Genomic DNA, 17,500 nt, shown 5'->3' on the forward strand with positions numbered 1-17,500 from the left:
GGCGTTAGAACAAATAACATTGGATTATTAAAGTGCATAGAAATGCCTCGCTTTCCCGTTGGTTGCCTTTGACGTCAGTTTTCCGCGGGTCCCGCCCCCTTGCTCAAGTTGCAGCGGTGAATGGTGAAAGATTATCCGAGCACAGAAACACACGGCTGAGAGCTGCCTCTGGATGTTGGATCTGGATGCGGGCATCCCTGGATTCTGCTCTCCTCCCCGGCCGGCACAGGCCTGCCGTACCCAAACTTAATGGGACAACAATGGTCCGCACGTCGGCGCTTCAATACGGCTGCAGCTCGTGTAGTTTTTCGATCGGAAAATGTGGTGAATGTGACATTACTTGCATGCTGGTGTTGAGTTTATTGTTCTGGTCCTAGAGACGCAGAGCAGCATCAATTCTCCGAGAAGATGTTGAGCCGATTCATGAGTGGCAGCATCAGGAATCTAGAGAGAGAATACGAATGCACCGTCAGACTGCTGGACGACACGGAATATACCTGCACCATTCAGGTTAGTCACCTGTCGACCACACCGTTTATTCCCTCCTCCGCCGCAGAGAGGGTGATGATGAGAGCGCTGCAATTGTCTCTGACTTGGCTGGCAGAAAGCGAGTGTTTCAGCATATATAGTGCCTTGCATGTTGTCCCGCTAGCAAAATGTGTGCTCCCTCCCTGAATTGTATTATGTTTGCCACCTCACCTAACATTAGGCTTGCCAAGGGGAATTTAGGCGGTCTACGCCTCAACACGAGCCATTATTGTGAAAATCCTTTTTTGATGTAACGCTACATGTAGAGTAGACATCAAGGAGCCCCATAGAACAGACATGGCAATTCCCCTCAGGGTCAGTGGGCTCAGTCAGTGCATCAAAGTTGAGGTTGACAAGATGTAAAATGCACATTATTGGACTTATGGGTGAAAGAAAAGGCGGATCGATTTTGGTAGGTTTATTTTTCAAATGATGTATCAGCTTGTCTTTTAGTTTGGCGCACTGTTGTTTGCAGGATTATTTCCTGTAGATTTAGTTGTTGTTGCTACACCTGAACAAAACAAATGCCTGTATTGATCAAACGAGTAAGCTAGTAATGCATACGATGTTTACGTACATGCATTACCCAGTCCTAAATGATATTAAGAATGGAGAGCCACTAGGCATAATTTACAATCACTCTAGGTTATTGTAGCTCATGCAGTTTCCTTATAGTGACAGGCATCAATAATGCACACACAGGTTATCCTGCTGCCATGTTGGAGAATAAATCCAAGCCATACAATGGAGGTAGAAACATAAATATTGAGGTGGGATTGAGTAATATTAGATATTGCTGCTCACAGCAACCAAGCGTGCAAGTACAGTATTTAATTTCCCTTCAGGCATGGCCCTTTACTTCAGTGGAGAAGAAAACTTTGATATTGTTAAGTGAGACACATGTAGTAAAGGTGGAAACATGTCTCACACATCTCTCTCCGCTACAAAACGTGAACTTTGATGCTTGTATCGTTTTATGTTCACGTCATCAAAGGCAGGTGAGAGGGCCTGTCAAAATCAATTAGAACATTTTTTTCCCCCACCTTCTTCTTTTCTGACAAAGTTGTGGGAAAGAGTCGTGCATGAATCCCGGGAGGATCGTCTGACTCAGTAGTAGACGCATCAAAAGATCTCCAACACATAAACCAAGGAAACATGTAACCTATATTACGGAAACAATTAAACATTAACGAGACACGACATGACTGTTGTCACTGTGATACCGTTATTGTTTTCAGCGTGGCCGCGCTGCAATCGAGCCTCTTGTTGTTGTGTGTGCCACGACAAAGCGTGAGAGACGTCGGACAGACACTGCGGCTACCCCATTGTGTGCCCAGGTTGTAAACAGACCCGCGTCTCACTCTCTGCTCCGGGGGCTGAGCCAGAGCTGGCACCGGGCCAGATGGCCTGTGTGAAGCCAGCAGGTGTGCTGTTTGCAGCAGTGTCGTGTGGCCTGGGTGGCTGACGTCAGCAGCAGGCTGGAAGGAAGAGAGAGGGAGAGAGAGAGAGATGGAGAGAGAGGGGGAGAGAGAGAGAGAGAGGGGGAGAGAGAGATGTCGTGAGTGTCGTGCAGCCTGGGCTACCTCCCTGTCTAACCGGGCCCTGCTGGGAGGGAATGGGCTGATCCACCTGACTAGCCGTAGCGTCGGAGGCGCGCGTTCTTCATTTAGCTCTAACTTTGCTCTTCCTCGCAGGCTAGTAGCGGCCTGCCAGAAACAGCCAGGGTTCCAGGACACCTCTGGGGGAATGAGCAGCAAGAGGCATATAACTAGGTCATATATATTCTCTCCCTTCCCCTCTTTTTCACCCCTCCCCTCTTTCCACAGGGTGCTGAGACTCCATCCCCACTAGACCTGTCTCCATTACACTCTGATCTCTCCCCTAAACTGCTTAATGGCTCTAAATTCAGATTTGCCCCTGGCTTAGCTTAGCCTCCTTTCTCTGACATCCACCAAGCATCTTTGTCCTCCATGTCCGTGTCAATAGAGCCACCTTCAGCAGAAGGAGTCTTCAGTGGAAATTAAAAAGCAAAACAAGGACATGTACCCGAACCAGGGCGTAGAGCGCTTTTAGACGAAGGCCGGGACATGTCTCTCCATCTTGATAAAGCAGAGGCGGCCATATTGCCATAATGCACGACGCTAAGCTTTGCTCGAATGAATTATAGATCTTTCCCACTATACGATGAAGAAGTGAGTGCTCATCATCATAGCTCTCATCTACTTGGAGGTTGATGGAAGTCCCGGAAATCCTCTTTGGCCGTTTCGTTTGAGTGATTTGATGCAACGGCACAGCACAGAGTCAAAGGGTTAAGCAGCTCCTGGCATGAATGTCACGTCAGTATGCAAAGAGAATACAATATTATTATTATTATATTAGTAATATTGTCCAGCCAAGATGAGGTGGATTTAGCTGCTATAAATACACAGAGTTGGATATATATGGCATACCTCTGTTTGTGGGTCAACTGCTTGGGAACTGTGATACTTTTGTGTGTGTGTGTGTGTGTGTGTGTGTGTGTGTGTGTGTGTGTGCGTGTGTGCGTGTGTGTGTGTGTGTGTCTGTGTGTGTGTGTGTTTGTGTGTGTGTGTGTGTGTGTGTGCGCGTGCGTGCGTGCGTGCGTGCGTGTGTGTGGTGTGTGTGTGGTGTGTGTGTGTGTGTGTGTGTGTGTGTGTGTGTGTGTGTGTGTGTGTGTGTGGGACTGTAGTTCGTCCCTGTAGTGTTCATCTGTACAGAATGGAATGTGGAAAAACTGCTTGCACTTTTTATGAAATGCAATGAAATTGATGGAGTCTGTTCAGCTCCTGAAGCATTATTCTAAGTTGGTTCTGTCAGATGCATTATTGATGAGCCTGCCAGCTCTTACAGTAACTCAGGTTGTTTATTCTGTGCTTGCTGTGCTTTCTGAAAGTTTGGGCTCCCAGCTCCTGCGTGCGCCCAGCTCCTGCGTGCGCCCAGCTCCTGCGTGCGCCGACCGCCGAGGCCTTGAAAACACCGCTGTCGGATGCTAATATTTATTCAGTATCTCCATTTATACAGGGGCTCTGCCTCCATGTCTGTTTTGGGAAGTTGAAAAGGTATTGTTTATTTTTTGTGTGTGTGGAGAGAGATGGGGGGAGGCAGAGGGAGGTAGAGAGAGCATCTACACACTGTGAGTGTGGAGAGAGAGATGGGAGGCAGAGAGCTAGAGAGAGCATCTACACACTGTGAGTGTGGAGAGAGAGATGGGAGGCAGAGAGCTAGAGAGAGCATCTACACACTGTGAGTGTGGAGAGAGAGACGGGAGGCAGAGGGAGGTAGAGAGAGCATCTACACACTGTGAGTGTGGAGAGAGAGACGGAAGGCAGAGAGGTAGAGAGAGCATCTACACACACTGTGAGTGTGGAGAGAGAGACGGGAGGCAGAGGGAGGTAGAGAGAGCATCTACACACACTGTGAGTGTGGAGAGAGAGATGGGGGGCAGAGAGAGGTAGAGAGAGCATCTACACACACTGTGAGTGTGGAGAGAGAGATGGGGGGCAGAGAGAGGTAGAGAGAGCATCTACACACACTGTGAGTGTGGAGAGAGATGGGGGGGTCAGAGAGAGGTAGAGAGAGCATCTACACACACTGTGAGTGTGGAGAGAGAGATGGGGGGCAGAGAGAGGTAGAGAGAGCATCTACACACACTGTGAGTGTGGAGAGAGAGATGGGGGGCAGAGAGAGGTAGAGAGAGCATCTACACACACTGTGAGTGTGGAGAGAGATGGGGGGGTCAGAGAGAGGTAGAGAGAGCATCTACACACACTGTGAGTGTGGAGAGAGAGACGGGAGGCAGAGAGGTAGAGAGAGCATCTACACACACTGTGAGTGGAGAGAGAGATGGGAGGCAGAGAGAGGTAGAGAGAGCATCTACACACTGTGAGTGGAGAGAGAGATGGGAGGCAGCGAGAGGTAGAGAGAGCATCTACACACACTGTGAGTGTGGAGAGAGAGATGGGAGGCAGAGAGAGGTAGAGAGAGCATCTACACACACTGTGAGTGTGGAGAGAGAGATGGGAGGCAGAGAGAGGTAGAGAGAGCATCTACACACACTGTGAGTGTGGAGAGAGAGACGGGAGGCAGAGGGAGGTAGAGAGAGCATCTACACACACTGAGTGTGGAGAGAGAGATGGGAGGCAGCGAGAGGTAGAGAGCATTTACACACACTGGGAAGTTGTTGTTCATCCCTGAAAGCATCATGTGGCTTTTTAAGGAGCTTTATTTGTCACAGTTTATTTGGATGATATAATTTATAATAAGCAGACGCTTTTCACCCAGGCCTCCTGCTTTTTCACATTTCTGAACGAGACTGCAATTGTACTTCATTTGCCCGTCATCACTGTTTTCTCTACTTGCATGCGATTAATTACATATTTATTTAAACGACTGTCAACACAGAGATGTGGCCCACTCTGTTCTAGATGCACAGTTAACAGTTAATTACAACTTTCACCCTGTGAAACCTGTGATGGCCCTTGGTGTTCTAATAGCTATTTTGTTTGAAGATATCACAACCACCAGCTGTTCCGGGCACTTTCATCCTATTAGAAGAAAAATAAAGCAAAAAAAGTGGTGTCTGTGCTAAGAAAATAATGAATACGCAGTGTTGTCGTCAAGTCACTATATCTGTGTTCCAGTCCCAGTCCAAGTCCGAGTCACCAAAGAAGAGTCCGAGTCGAGTTGTTGAGTCTTCAGTACCTGAGTCTTAAGTCTGAGTCCGGAGTTACTGAACTGTGAGCATGAATCCACATGTAGGTGGAACTAGAGATGGAATGGTATGAAAATTCCAGATCACGATAGTGACCGAAATGATCACGGTTATCAGTATTATTGTGGTATTGTTAAAATGTGCTGAAAATGTTCAAAAAGTAATGATACACTCAATGAAACCATTTCACCAAGGCTGTGTGCCTGCGTCTGGGAGACTGTTGCTAACTTGATGATGGACACTCAGTATTTACTGTTTTTCAAAGGCCCGCTGTAATCACGGTAACACGGTTTCAACGATAATTACAATTTGAAACGGGAATACTAACTGTAAGGAATTTGATCACGGTTTATCATTAACCCGGTTATCCTTTTACCTCTAGGTGGAACACACGTGCCTGCCCTGGCACGAAATTGAATAATGTCACCGTATTAATATAGCTATCAATATTATAGGCCTATTAAAAAACGAACAACCACAACAAAATAGTCTTTTAACAATTAACAAGTCCTCATCTCCAACTTCCGAGTCTGAATGCATGAATGCTCTGGTCCACGTCCAAGTCATCTGTGCTCAAGTCCAAGTCGAGTCACAAGCCCTGAAAATGAGTCCAGGACTCAGACTTGAGTAAACACTCTGTGAAAGTATAGTTGCTGCTGCACAGACTCTAAGAGAGATAGTCCAGATAGTAGGTGTGTGTGTGTGTTGGTGGTGTGTGTGTGTGTCTGTGTGTGTGTGTGTGTGTGCATGTGTGTGTGTGTGTGTGTGTGGGCGGTGCGGGGGGGGGGGGGGGGTCTTACTGTGAAGCATGGTGCCACCAGGCTCTCAGCTGTTGCTACGGCGACTCCACAGTTACTCTGTCAAAATGTGAGATCACTCTGCTCAGGATATCCCATTCCACAAGCCTGGACAAAGGCGGGCCCGACCGTTAGACGCTCACAGAAAAGCACAATAAGCTAATTTATTCCCGGAACGCCATTGGAGGGTGCTGATGATGAGGAGACTGATGACACGCCCACCTCAACCAGTACTATCCTCGGACTGTGCCACTATTCCCCCTGACCCACATTCTGCCCGGTTCCTCCCGTAATGCTTTCTCAGGTATATTATATAGTTGGATTAAAAGTATACTTGTTTTGTTTTGTTTTTCTTGACTTGTTTGTGTTTTCGCCCTCACTGACGGCATCAGCATAACTGAGTATCTTCATCTCAAAAACGTAGGAAGATATCTTGTTATCTTGTTATTACTGCTATATAATTGCAGGCATAAACAGTGTCTGATGAGATTTCACTGTAGAGAATCCCTGGTGACTGCAGGCTTCTATCTGAGCTGACTTTACAATTTTCCCTCTCTCTGTCTCTCTATGTCTCTCTCTCTGTCTCTCTCTCTCTCTCTCTCCCTCCTATTCTTCCCTCCTGACTGCTCGCCCATTCATCAGACAGCTGATCTTCTCCTGTCAGGGTCATGGAAAGTGTCCTGTGGCAGTTCTGCAAGGTAGTCATTAGGGTTGTCACAATACTAGAATCTCTAACTTCAATACCGATAATACAGAAAATTATGACAACCAGGAAAATATCGATACTCAATACTTTTCGATACCGGGCAGGGGGGCTTACTGAACACATCAAGAGGCAAAAAGACAGATGGACAGCCAGACGTACGCTTCTCCATAATAGGCCCGATAAAACTCATTAAAATCTTTGCACTTACACAGCAGATTACCCCTGCTCTAGTCATCAGCCTATCAGAACGCCTTTAGCTGGTTGAAGCAACAGATACCCACCAATGATAGGGAGGGAAAAATCAGTGGTAGTAAAATCAGCAGTGGATCTGGATGCACTGCTGGTCTCGATACTGTTGCAAATGAGTTTCAAAATTTTAAATAATATTATATTATGCAACAGGTATCAATAGTATCGAGTATCGCTACTATCGATACTTGTATCTTGTATGCATTTCAAAATGTTTATGATACTTTTGACAACCTTCATACATCAATGGAGCGTCTGCCCTCAGACACAGTGTGTGTGTTTGTGTGTGTGTGTGTGTGTGTGCAAATATGTGTGTTCAGAGCTCACGCCACACACTAGTGCCATGCTGCGTGCATATGAATGATTAAAATGTGTGCTAGGTCTGAATGTTTCATGAGGAGCAAATCTCAGGAGGATGTCGCCCGTGTTTAATGGCGTCACTGTGCACAGGGCGTGTGGCTGGTTTGATTGGCTGAACCTTAGGCGCATGGCTAGTTTGATTGGCTGAACCTCGGGCGTGTGGCTGGTTTGATTGGCTGAACCTCGGGCGTGTGGCTGGTTTGATTGGCTGAACCTCGGGCGTGTGGCTGGTTTGATTGGCTGAACCTCGGGCGTGTGGCTAGTTTGATTGGCTGAACCTCGGGCGTGTGGCTGGTTTGATTGGCTAGCCTGAACCTCAGGCGTGTGGCTGGTTTGATTGGCTAGCCTGAACCTCAGGCGTGTGGCTGGTTTGATTGGCTGACCCTCGGGCGTGTGGCTGGTTTGATTGGCTAGCCTGAACCTCAGGCGTGGGGCTGGTTTGATTGGCTGAACCTCTGGCGTGTGGCTGGTTTCATTGGCTGACCCTCGGGCATGTGGCTGGTTTGATTGGCTAGCCTGAACCTCGGACGCGTGGCTGGTTTGATTGGCTGAACCTCGGGCGCGTGGCTGGTTTGATTGGCTGAACCTCTGGCGTGTGGCTGGTTTCATTGGCTGACCCTCGGGCGTGTGGCTGGTTTGATTGGCTAGCCTGAACCTCGGGCACGTGGCTGGTTTGATTGGCTGAACCTCGGGCGTGTGGCTGGTTTGATTGGCTGAACCTCGGGCGCGTGGCTGGTTTGATTGGCTGAACCTCAGGCGCGTGGCTGGTTTGATTGGCTGAACCTCGGGCGCGTGGCTGGTTTGATTGGCTGAACCTCGGGCGCGTGGCTGGTTTGTGATTTCAGGATGACATCACACTGTAGTGTCTCCACAGCATGGCAGCATGTGGCTTTCTCCCAAATCCTTTCATGGGCTTTTATGATTTGTGGGTGCAGCCACCTGGCAGTCACACTCACTCACACAGCTACTGTGTCCCCGCTGCGTCCATAATGAAAGAGTTGATGCATCGTCTCAAGGTTGCGAGGGGCTGCTCCCTTCGGATGGGCTAACCCCCCCTCCCCCTTGTGTTTCATTACCGTTTCTCACACAGCTCTGCTATTCCAGCGGGGTACTAGGAAATTAAACTGACTGACCTGTAGGGGTGTGAATCTTTGTGTATCTCACGATTCCATTCTGATTCTTGGGGTCAGGAGGATTCGATTCAAAATTGATTCTCGATTCAGTACTTTCTCTACTCCACTCCGCAGTGTGCTAAGAAAGGCAGTGTAACAAATTATGGCATGAAAGCACAATAAAAGTGTATACGATTATTATGTCTGTTTATGTCGTTTTTATATTTGAAAATGTTTTATCAACTGATGGCAATAATGTAAAGACAACACAAAGGCAAACCTAAGACGAAAAAGATAACATTTATTCATGCTAAATTTGCACAAATAAATCTTCGTAGTATTGCTGCTCAGTTCTCAGTGACTTCAAGAAAAATAGGTTAAAGTAATAATAAAAAAAAAAAAATCTGGGGAGTTGCGAATAGATTCAGAATCGCCATAAGAATCATGATTCTTACACAAATCTTTTTTTTGGGACACCCCTACTGACCTGCGTTGTCTTCCTGGGATTCACGACAGAGCTTAGTGGAAGATGAGCTGGCAAGTGACTCTTGCACTACACACTCATTCTGTCTCTCGCTGTTTATGCCCACAGAAATGTCAGCAGTGCTCTCTGTCATATCAGCGGGCCACGAGATGTGACTGCTCTTTTGTGTTTGTTTGGGTTGGTCGGTCTCACCAACATTTCCTCATATTCCCCATGTGTCTCTTTGTGTGTGTGTGTGTGTGTGTGTGTGTGTGTGTGTGTGTGTGTGTGTGGCCTGGATGGACAGCAGGCAGGCAGTCTGTCAGTGCGTCGATAGCAGTCTGCCGCGTCGTCCATTGTGCTGTCTGGGTCGTATTGTGTGAGAGAGGCAAAGGGAGAGGGTTGTGTGTGTGTGTGTGTGTGTGTGTGTGTGTGTGTGTGTGTGTGTGTGTGAGAGAGAGAGAGAGAGAGAGAGAGAGAGAGAGAGAGAGAGAGAGAGAGAGAGAGAGAGAGAGAGAGAGAGAGAGAGAGAGAGAGAGAGAGAGAGAGAGAGAGAGAGAGAGAGAGAGAGAGAGAGAGAGAGAGAGAGAGAGAGAGAGAGAGAGAGAGAGAGAGAGAGAGAGAGGGGGTCTGAGGTTACGCTCCAGCTGGAGGCATGGATATTAACCCCCTGTGCAGAGCAACGTATCCCTGCGGTCTACCAGAGAGGATTGGAGGAGGAGACCATACAGTGCCAGAGTCATGCCCTCTTCCGGGTTCATCATTCTTTCGTTTATTTGATAATAGGGACAGATACACAACATATAACATTTGTCAAAACATCTGATGTCATGTATCACAACATTTATAGCCTGAACTAGTTTGCAATGCCCGTCCCTAGATGTTATTAAAAGCCCCTGTTAAAAACAAAGTACAGTAAAATACAGTAAAATATGCATAAACATAAACAATATGTCATAAAATCATAAAATCGGTCAATCAAACAATCGGTCAGTCATAAAACAACAATCAATCATACACAAAGACATACAGTAGGTCATCATCATCACCCACACACCCACGGACACAGTTATTCATGGAGACATTGGTGTTTACCCTTCAAGAACTGCTTTAGATTGGGGCCTAAGAGATTTCATTCCCCATTCATTTCCCCATTGACGTTTCGTAAAATCCTTATAAAAAGAGTTTTACCTGCTTAAACCATTCAGCTATATTCAGGATCAGGAGAGACCATATATAGAGGGGAAAAAAGACCGGCATAAATGTTTCCTGTTTTTCTTCTTTTCATTTTTGTTGTTCTATGGTCTCTCCTGATTCTGAATATAGCTGAAGTGCTTGGTTTTGATCAAGTGAAACTATTTTTATGAACATTTTACGAAACGTCTATGGAAAAATGAATGGGCAATGAAATCATGGGCAATGAGCCACACCCTATATGGCTCCGCTCAGGCCGAGCCAAAGTTCACTGTAAAAGGAGAGCGCCTCCATCCATAGGAGTGCAGATTGCACAGCTCGTTAGTAAATGCTTATATACTTCACTGGTCTCATAAATGACTTAGCACGGTGCGATGAAGGCCTGGGTGGGGAGGGGGAGCCAGAGAGCCTCCACTCATTTACAAGGGTCAAAAACAAAGCTTTTGAAGCTTTGATCAAGTGCTAATAATCAAGGCTGTTTTTAACCTGCAGCAATGATGCACCAGAGTAACGCACTCCCTTAAGCCAGAGAGCTAACCACCAGATATGAGCTGCCTTCAAAAGCTGAGCTCAAAAAGTGTGTTGAGCTTGCTCTGCCATCAAACAGAAGAAGCATGATTGTGGCCTTACATCAGACTCAACATTGAGGAAGACAATGGAACAGCCTTGTTTAATATTAGATATGTTATGTTTTACAGTGGGGAAGTCTTTTTGCACAGCCCTTTTTTTCCCCTGTTGTGGAACTAAACTCATGCGTTTGTTGTATTTGTGACCATCAATCCCAGTGGAGGAATAGCAGATAGCTGTGATAAACTGCAATACGAGAGAGAATAAAATTAACATCCTAACTATGTTAATGTGCAGGTTAAGAGGATTGTTCTGGATTTCTTAATTTGGAGTTCGGGGATTCCACACATGTAAAAAAGATAAAGGGGGGGGGGGGGGGGGGATGAAATATCTTGCAGTATAAGTATAAGAGTTTTTTCTCCCAGCCTTGCAATGTGGAAAGTAAAGTGAAATTAGTTCAGATCTTTTTTTATCGATCTATCATGCAGCTCTGACCGTGGCCTGTGTGCCTTGAGGCTTTGATGGACAGATGTCACAGATCCGCTGGGCTTACTTACCCGTCTCTCCTCCTCCCTCTGGTCCTGTTTGTCTTTGGGCCTGTGGGCTCTCTCTGCTGTACGAGAGAATCCAGCCTTTGTCTGTCTTTCTGCTTCAAGTCCCTGTGCCTCTGCACTCCTCTGCAGACTAATGAGGAAACACAGGCATATGCTGGTACCACTACACTCACACTGTCAGTAACAAACACAGGCGTATGCTGGTACCACTACAGTCACACTGTCAGTAACAAACACAGGCATATGCTGGTACCACTACAGTCACACTGTCAGTAACAAACACAGGCATATGCTGGTACCACTACACTCACACTGTCAGTAACAAACACAGGCATATGCTGGTAGTACCACCACACTCACACTGTCAGTAACAAACACAGGCATATGCTGGTAGTACCACCACACTCACACTGTCAGTAACAAACACAGGCATATGCTGGTACCACTACAGTCACACTGTCAGTAACAAACACAGGCATATGCTGGTACCACTACACTCACACTGTCAGTAACAAACACAGGCATATGCTGGTAGTACCACCACACTCACACTGTCAGTAACAAACACAGGCATATGCTGGTACCACTACACTCACACTGTCAGCATGATGACGTTTGTTGCACAACTGCAGACTTAAAATGTAGTAATCTGCATTAGTGTGTGCATGTGGGATATCTTATTACGGTATATCAGTTATATACTGTTATATTATTTTTGTTGTAGTTGTTAACGTGTGAATGATCAATTCAGTTCAATTAGCTTTATTGGCAAGAAGTACAATTCAGTAAACATATTGTCATATATATTTATAATATAATATAAACTGAATAGAATCGTCTGTGGCTGCTCTCTAAGCCAAAGGGAACATTGTGTCGGAGATTAATACTAATCTGGGTGTCATCACTATACAGACCAGGTCTGCAGCACCAGCCCCGGTAGCTCGCCGTGATCGTATAGTGGTTAGTACTCTGCGTTGTGGCCGCAGCAACCCCGGTTCGAATCCGGGTCACGGCATTGCGATACAATGTCACGGCACACGGGCTGATCTTTTGCTGTGTTGAAATTTGTATCTTTCCCATTTTCACAACAAGCACCAAAATGTTTGTCGGCATTCATTAATAATAATTTAGATTGAACTAAAGCACAAGAACTGTAACTGTGGAGATTTGATTGCGCTGTCCTTAAACCAGGAGATCCCAACCTTTGGAATCCGTTCAACCAAAATAGCATTGACAATGTACCCCATTTTGTAGACATTTATTTAGATGTATTTATTCAGAGGATTGTGTGGTTGAGTTAGTATAGATTTATTTATGATACGAGTTACATTTTGTTAGTTACATTTAGGTGGATAACAACCAGATAACAACAGAGTGGAGGGTGAAACGTAGCTATTATCAAAATAGTCATCTGTGTACAACATCTTGTTGTGCTAACTTATGAAACTGCGAAATGACACAATGTTCCATTTTTTGGAGACCCCCCCCCAGGCCCCCGGGCCGGACTGCCGGCCAGAAGGGGGGCACTAGAAATATATATATTTCTAATATAATCTAATCCAAATAGAATTGTCTGTGGCTGTCAGACAAAGGTAACATAGCATTATGTTGGAAGTCAATACTAACCTGGGTCTCATCAGTGTACGGGCCAAGCGTACCAGCCCCGGTAGCTCGCCGTGATCGTATAGTGGTTAGTACTCTGCGTTGTGGCCGCAGCAACCCCGGTTCGAATCCGGGTCACGGCATTGCGATACAATGTCACGGCATACGGGCTGATCTTTTGGCTTTAGTGGAGTCACTGGCGTGAGCGCTGTTGTCTCACAGCAAGAAGGTCCTGGGTTCGATTTCCACCTGGGTCGCTGTTGGTACTGGGGCTGTGTCTCTCCATGCCTTTGGTGCCTAGTGTCCAGGAGGTTGGTTAGCTCGTGAAAAGGGTCCTTTCTGCATGTTATCCCCCTGCTCACTTGGTGCTTCCCCCATAAAACATTGATAAGGACCCTCACTAAAAAAAACATGCAGAAGATCATCGCCTGACCACTGTGACCAGGTCCCGGGGCTCTTATGAAGGTTGCCCAGTGCCCACTGCTCCTTTGCTGCCCCCTGGAGGAAGGCCATGCCTGGATGGGTCAAATGCAGGGACTGGATTTCACCTTCAGCATGTGTGTGTTTTAGGGGCACATCCATGTCACTACCACAAGTCAATGCTTACCGGGATACGTCGCTGAGTCGTCATGTGACGTGGTTTGAGATTTGCGCTGCCCCAGGCTAGCTCTTCTCATCTTGTGTCTTCTTCACACATTTCTATATATCTACTTCTTCTAGATTTATTTGGTAATCACAGCAATAAACTACGTTATTTGGCTTATGACTATATATGTGGTTTTGCACGGTCGTTGTTGTTTTTACTTTTATTGTTGACTAATGTTCAGCTGGGGTGTGTTCAATTACGGTATATGAAAACGGTGTGCACATTTTGCTACGGTTTCCGGGTTGAACCACGTCATGTTTCCATTTAAATAAACTTCTTGATACGTGTTGTCGGGGCTGAACTCGAAGCCTTGCCTAGTCCTGTCCTGTCTGGTAGGAGATACAGTCAATACAATTGTATTTGGCAATAGGGATCTACAGTATTCCTACAGAGGGTATGCATGTGATGTCACAGAGGCAGAAGTCACTGTGGGGTCACGCCCACTGAGTCACAGCAAGACTGAGCTTGAATGCAGTAATCAGCCTAGATAACTGACACCTGCTGCTCAGGGAGGAACTTGACACTCATTTTGACACTCATTCCTGATTGAGGGGGCGTGTTCCAGTGGGTGTGCATACCCTCTATAATATTCCGATAGTAAGCCTATAATATTCCTAAAGTATTTATAATTCAGCTTGCATATAGCATGCATATAGGGGAAACACTGAGCCTGGACATCAAACTGTTAGCAGTACAGTAAGTCTCCGCTCATATTACAGTACTTGCACAGTGTTTTCGCAAGCCATTAATAAAGCCAATCATATAATAATATGATTGTGTTTATATTCCTCCTGCGTCACACGCTGCTGTCATCAACTCAGTGACCAAGACTACTTTTTGACGACTAGTCGAAATCGACTCGACTTTATTGGTAAAGGTCCCTGCAACCCTTACTTACCCTTACATGGTGTGTTGCTGTTGTGTGACAATAAAGACAAGCAAGGTGCTGAGCATAAATTAGACAGTGTTTGAGAGCAGTGGGTGACAGTCCAGCCAGACAGCTCACCAGAGAGAGAGTGAGTGAGAGAGAGAGTGAGAGAGAGAGAGAGTGAGAGAGAGAGAGAGAGAATGAGAGGCGTGGGGGGAGTAAAGCGTCTTTCAAAATAAAAGAGCAAAGGAGGGGGTAGAAAACTTCCCTCTCTATATGAGACATGTGTCCTCTTCTCTCTTTCATCCCCCTCTTATTTCATCATCCTCTTGTTGATGTCCTTATCATCCGCTCCACAGGTCACCTCCCTCTCTCTGTACCATCATGAGTCTCCTGGCTCTTTTCCACTGCAGGCAGAGGGTTTCTTGATTGCTGCCTCTCTCCCCTCCCCACTTCTCCTGCCATCTCTCTCATCTGCCATCCATTTCTCAGTGCTCTCCACATCCAATTTGACTTCTCTGCTATGCCTACTGTACCTCATTATACATGTGATTTGACTTCTCTGCTATGCCTATTGCCTACTGTACCTCATTATACATGTGCTTTGACTTCTCTGCTATGCCTACTGGACCTCATTATACATGTGATTTGACTTATCTGCTATGCCTATTGCCTACTGTACCTCATTATACATGTGCTTTGACTTCTCTGCTATGCCTACTGGACCTCATTATACATGTGATTTGACTTCTCTGCTATGCCTATTGCCTACTGTACCTCATTATACATGTGATTTGACTTCTCTGCTATGCCTATTGCCTACTGTACCTCATTATACATGTGATTTGACTTCTCTGCTATGCCTATTGCCTACTGTACCTCATTATACATGTGCTTTGACTTCTCTGCTATGCCTACTGTACCTCATTATACATGTGATTTGACTTCTCTGCTATGCCTACTGTACCTCATTATACATGTGATTTGACTTCTCTGCTATGCCTACTGTACCTCATTATACATGTGATTTGACTTCTCTGCTATGCCTATTGCCTACTGTACCTCATTATACATGTGATTTGACTTCTCTGCTATGCCTACTGTACCTCATTATACATGTGATTTGACTTCTCTGCTATGCCTATTGCCTACTGTACCTCATTATACATGTGCTTTGACTTCTCTGCTATGCCTACTGTACCTCCTTATACATGTGATTTGACTTCTCTGCTATGCCTACTGTACCTCCTTATACATGTGATTTGACTTCTCTGCTATGCCTACTGTACCTCATTATACATGTGATTTGACTTCTCTGCTATGCCTACTGTACCTCATTATACATGTGCTTGCTATGCTGTGTCCAATGAACTGAACAAGAAAGAATTAATACGGAAAAACACGTTGCTTCTCTTCTGTTGATTTAGAAGGACTAGTGCTTTTCCAAATACAATACAGCATGATACAGTACGGGATTCTCACTCTGGTGCTGTATATTTTTAGTGGGCAAGTCAAGGCTTTTTCCCGGGCTGATCATAGTTTCATCATAGATCATACTCACTCTTCATATAAACTGGATTTGATCATAGCTTGTTCACTGTCACTCTTCATATAAACTGGATTTGATCATAGCTTGTTCACTGTCACTCTTCATATAAACTGGATTTGATCATAGTTTCTTTACGGTCACTCTTCATATAAACTGGATTTGATCATAGTTTCTTCATGGTCACTCTTTATATAAACTGGATTTGATCATAGTTTGTTCACTGTCACTCTTTATATAAACTGGATTTGATCATAGTTTCTTCACTGTCACTCTTCATATAAACTGGATTTGATCATAGTTTCTTCATGGCCACTCTTCATATAAACTGGATTTGATCATAGTTTCTTCACTGTCACTTTTCATATAAACTGGATTTGATCATAGTTTCTTCACTGTCACTTTTCATATAAACTGGATTTGGTCATAGTTTCTTTACGGTCACTCTTCATATAAACTGGATTTGATCATAGCTTGTTCACTGTCACTCTTTATATAAACTGGATTTGATCATAGTTTCTTTACGGTCACTTTTCATATAAACTGGATTTGATCATAGTTTCTTCACGGTCACTCTTTATATAAACTGGATTTGATCATAGTTTGTTCACTGTCACTCTTTATATAAACTGGATTTGATCATAGTTTCTTCACTGTCACTCTTCATATAAACTGGATTTGATCATAGTTTCTTCATGGCCACTCTTCATATAAACTGGATTTGATCATAGTTTCTTCACTGTCACTTTTCATATAAACTGGATTTGATCATAGTTTCTTCACTGTCACTTTTCATATAAACTGGATTTGGTCATAGTTTCTTTACGGTCACTCTTCATATAAACTGGATTTGATCATAGCTTGTTCACTGTCACTCTTTATATAAACTGGATTTGATCATAGTTTCTTTACGGTCACTTTTCATATAAACTGGATTTGATCATAGTTTCTTCACGGTCACTCTTTATATAAACTGGATTTGATCATAGTTTCTTCACTGTCACTTTTCATATAAACTGGATTTGATCATAGTTTCTTTACGGTCGCTCTTCATATAAACTGGATTTGATCATAGTTTCTTTATGGTCACTCTTTATATCAACTGGATTTGATCATAGTTTCTTCATGGTCACTCTTCATATAAACTGGATTTGATCATAGTTTGTTCACTGTCACTCTTCATATAAACTGGATTTGATCATAGTTTCTTTATGGTCACTCTTTATATCAACTGGATTTGATCATAGTTTGTTCACTGTCACTCTTCATATAAACTGGATTTGATCATAGTTTCTTCACTGTCACTCTTCATATAAACTGGATTTGATCATAGTTTCTTCATGGTCACTCTTCATATAAACTGGATTTGATCATAGTTTCTTCATGGTCACTCTTCATATAAACTGGATTTGATCATAGTTTCTTCTCTGTCACTCTTTATAGAAGCGGGATTTGATCATAGTTTCTTCACTGTCACTCTTCATATAAACTGGATTTGATCATAGTTTCTTCTCAAACTGGATTTGATCATAGTTTCTTCTCTGTCACTCTTTATATAAACTGGATTTGATCATAGTTT

At 44.7% G+C, this 17,500-nt stretch overlaps 1 protein-coding gene across 1 annotated transcript in view; it reads left to right on the forward strand.

Moving 5' to 3' along the window:
- Positions 1–408: 408 nt before the first annotated feature.
- Positions 409–17,500, forward strand: part of frmd5a (FERM domain containing 5a) — a gene marked incomplete at both ends in the record, with an annotated part of 84,484 nt that continues 67,392 nt past the window's right edge. Inside the window, one exon of the mRNA XM_083655034.1 lies at positions 409–510. Within this exon, the coding sequence (XP_083511160.1) occupies positions 409–510 (102 nt within the window). The remainder of the gene's footprint in view (positions 511–17,500) is intronic.

The sequence above is a fragment of the Poromitra crassiceps genome, assembly GCF_964638095.1.
Source record: "Poromitra crassiceps genome assembly, chromosome: 18".
In the NCBI taxonomy this organism is placed as follows: Eukaryota; Metazoa; Chordata; class Actinopteri; order Beryciformes; family Melamphaidae; genus Poromitra; species Poromitra crassiceps.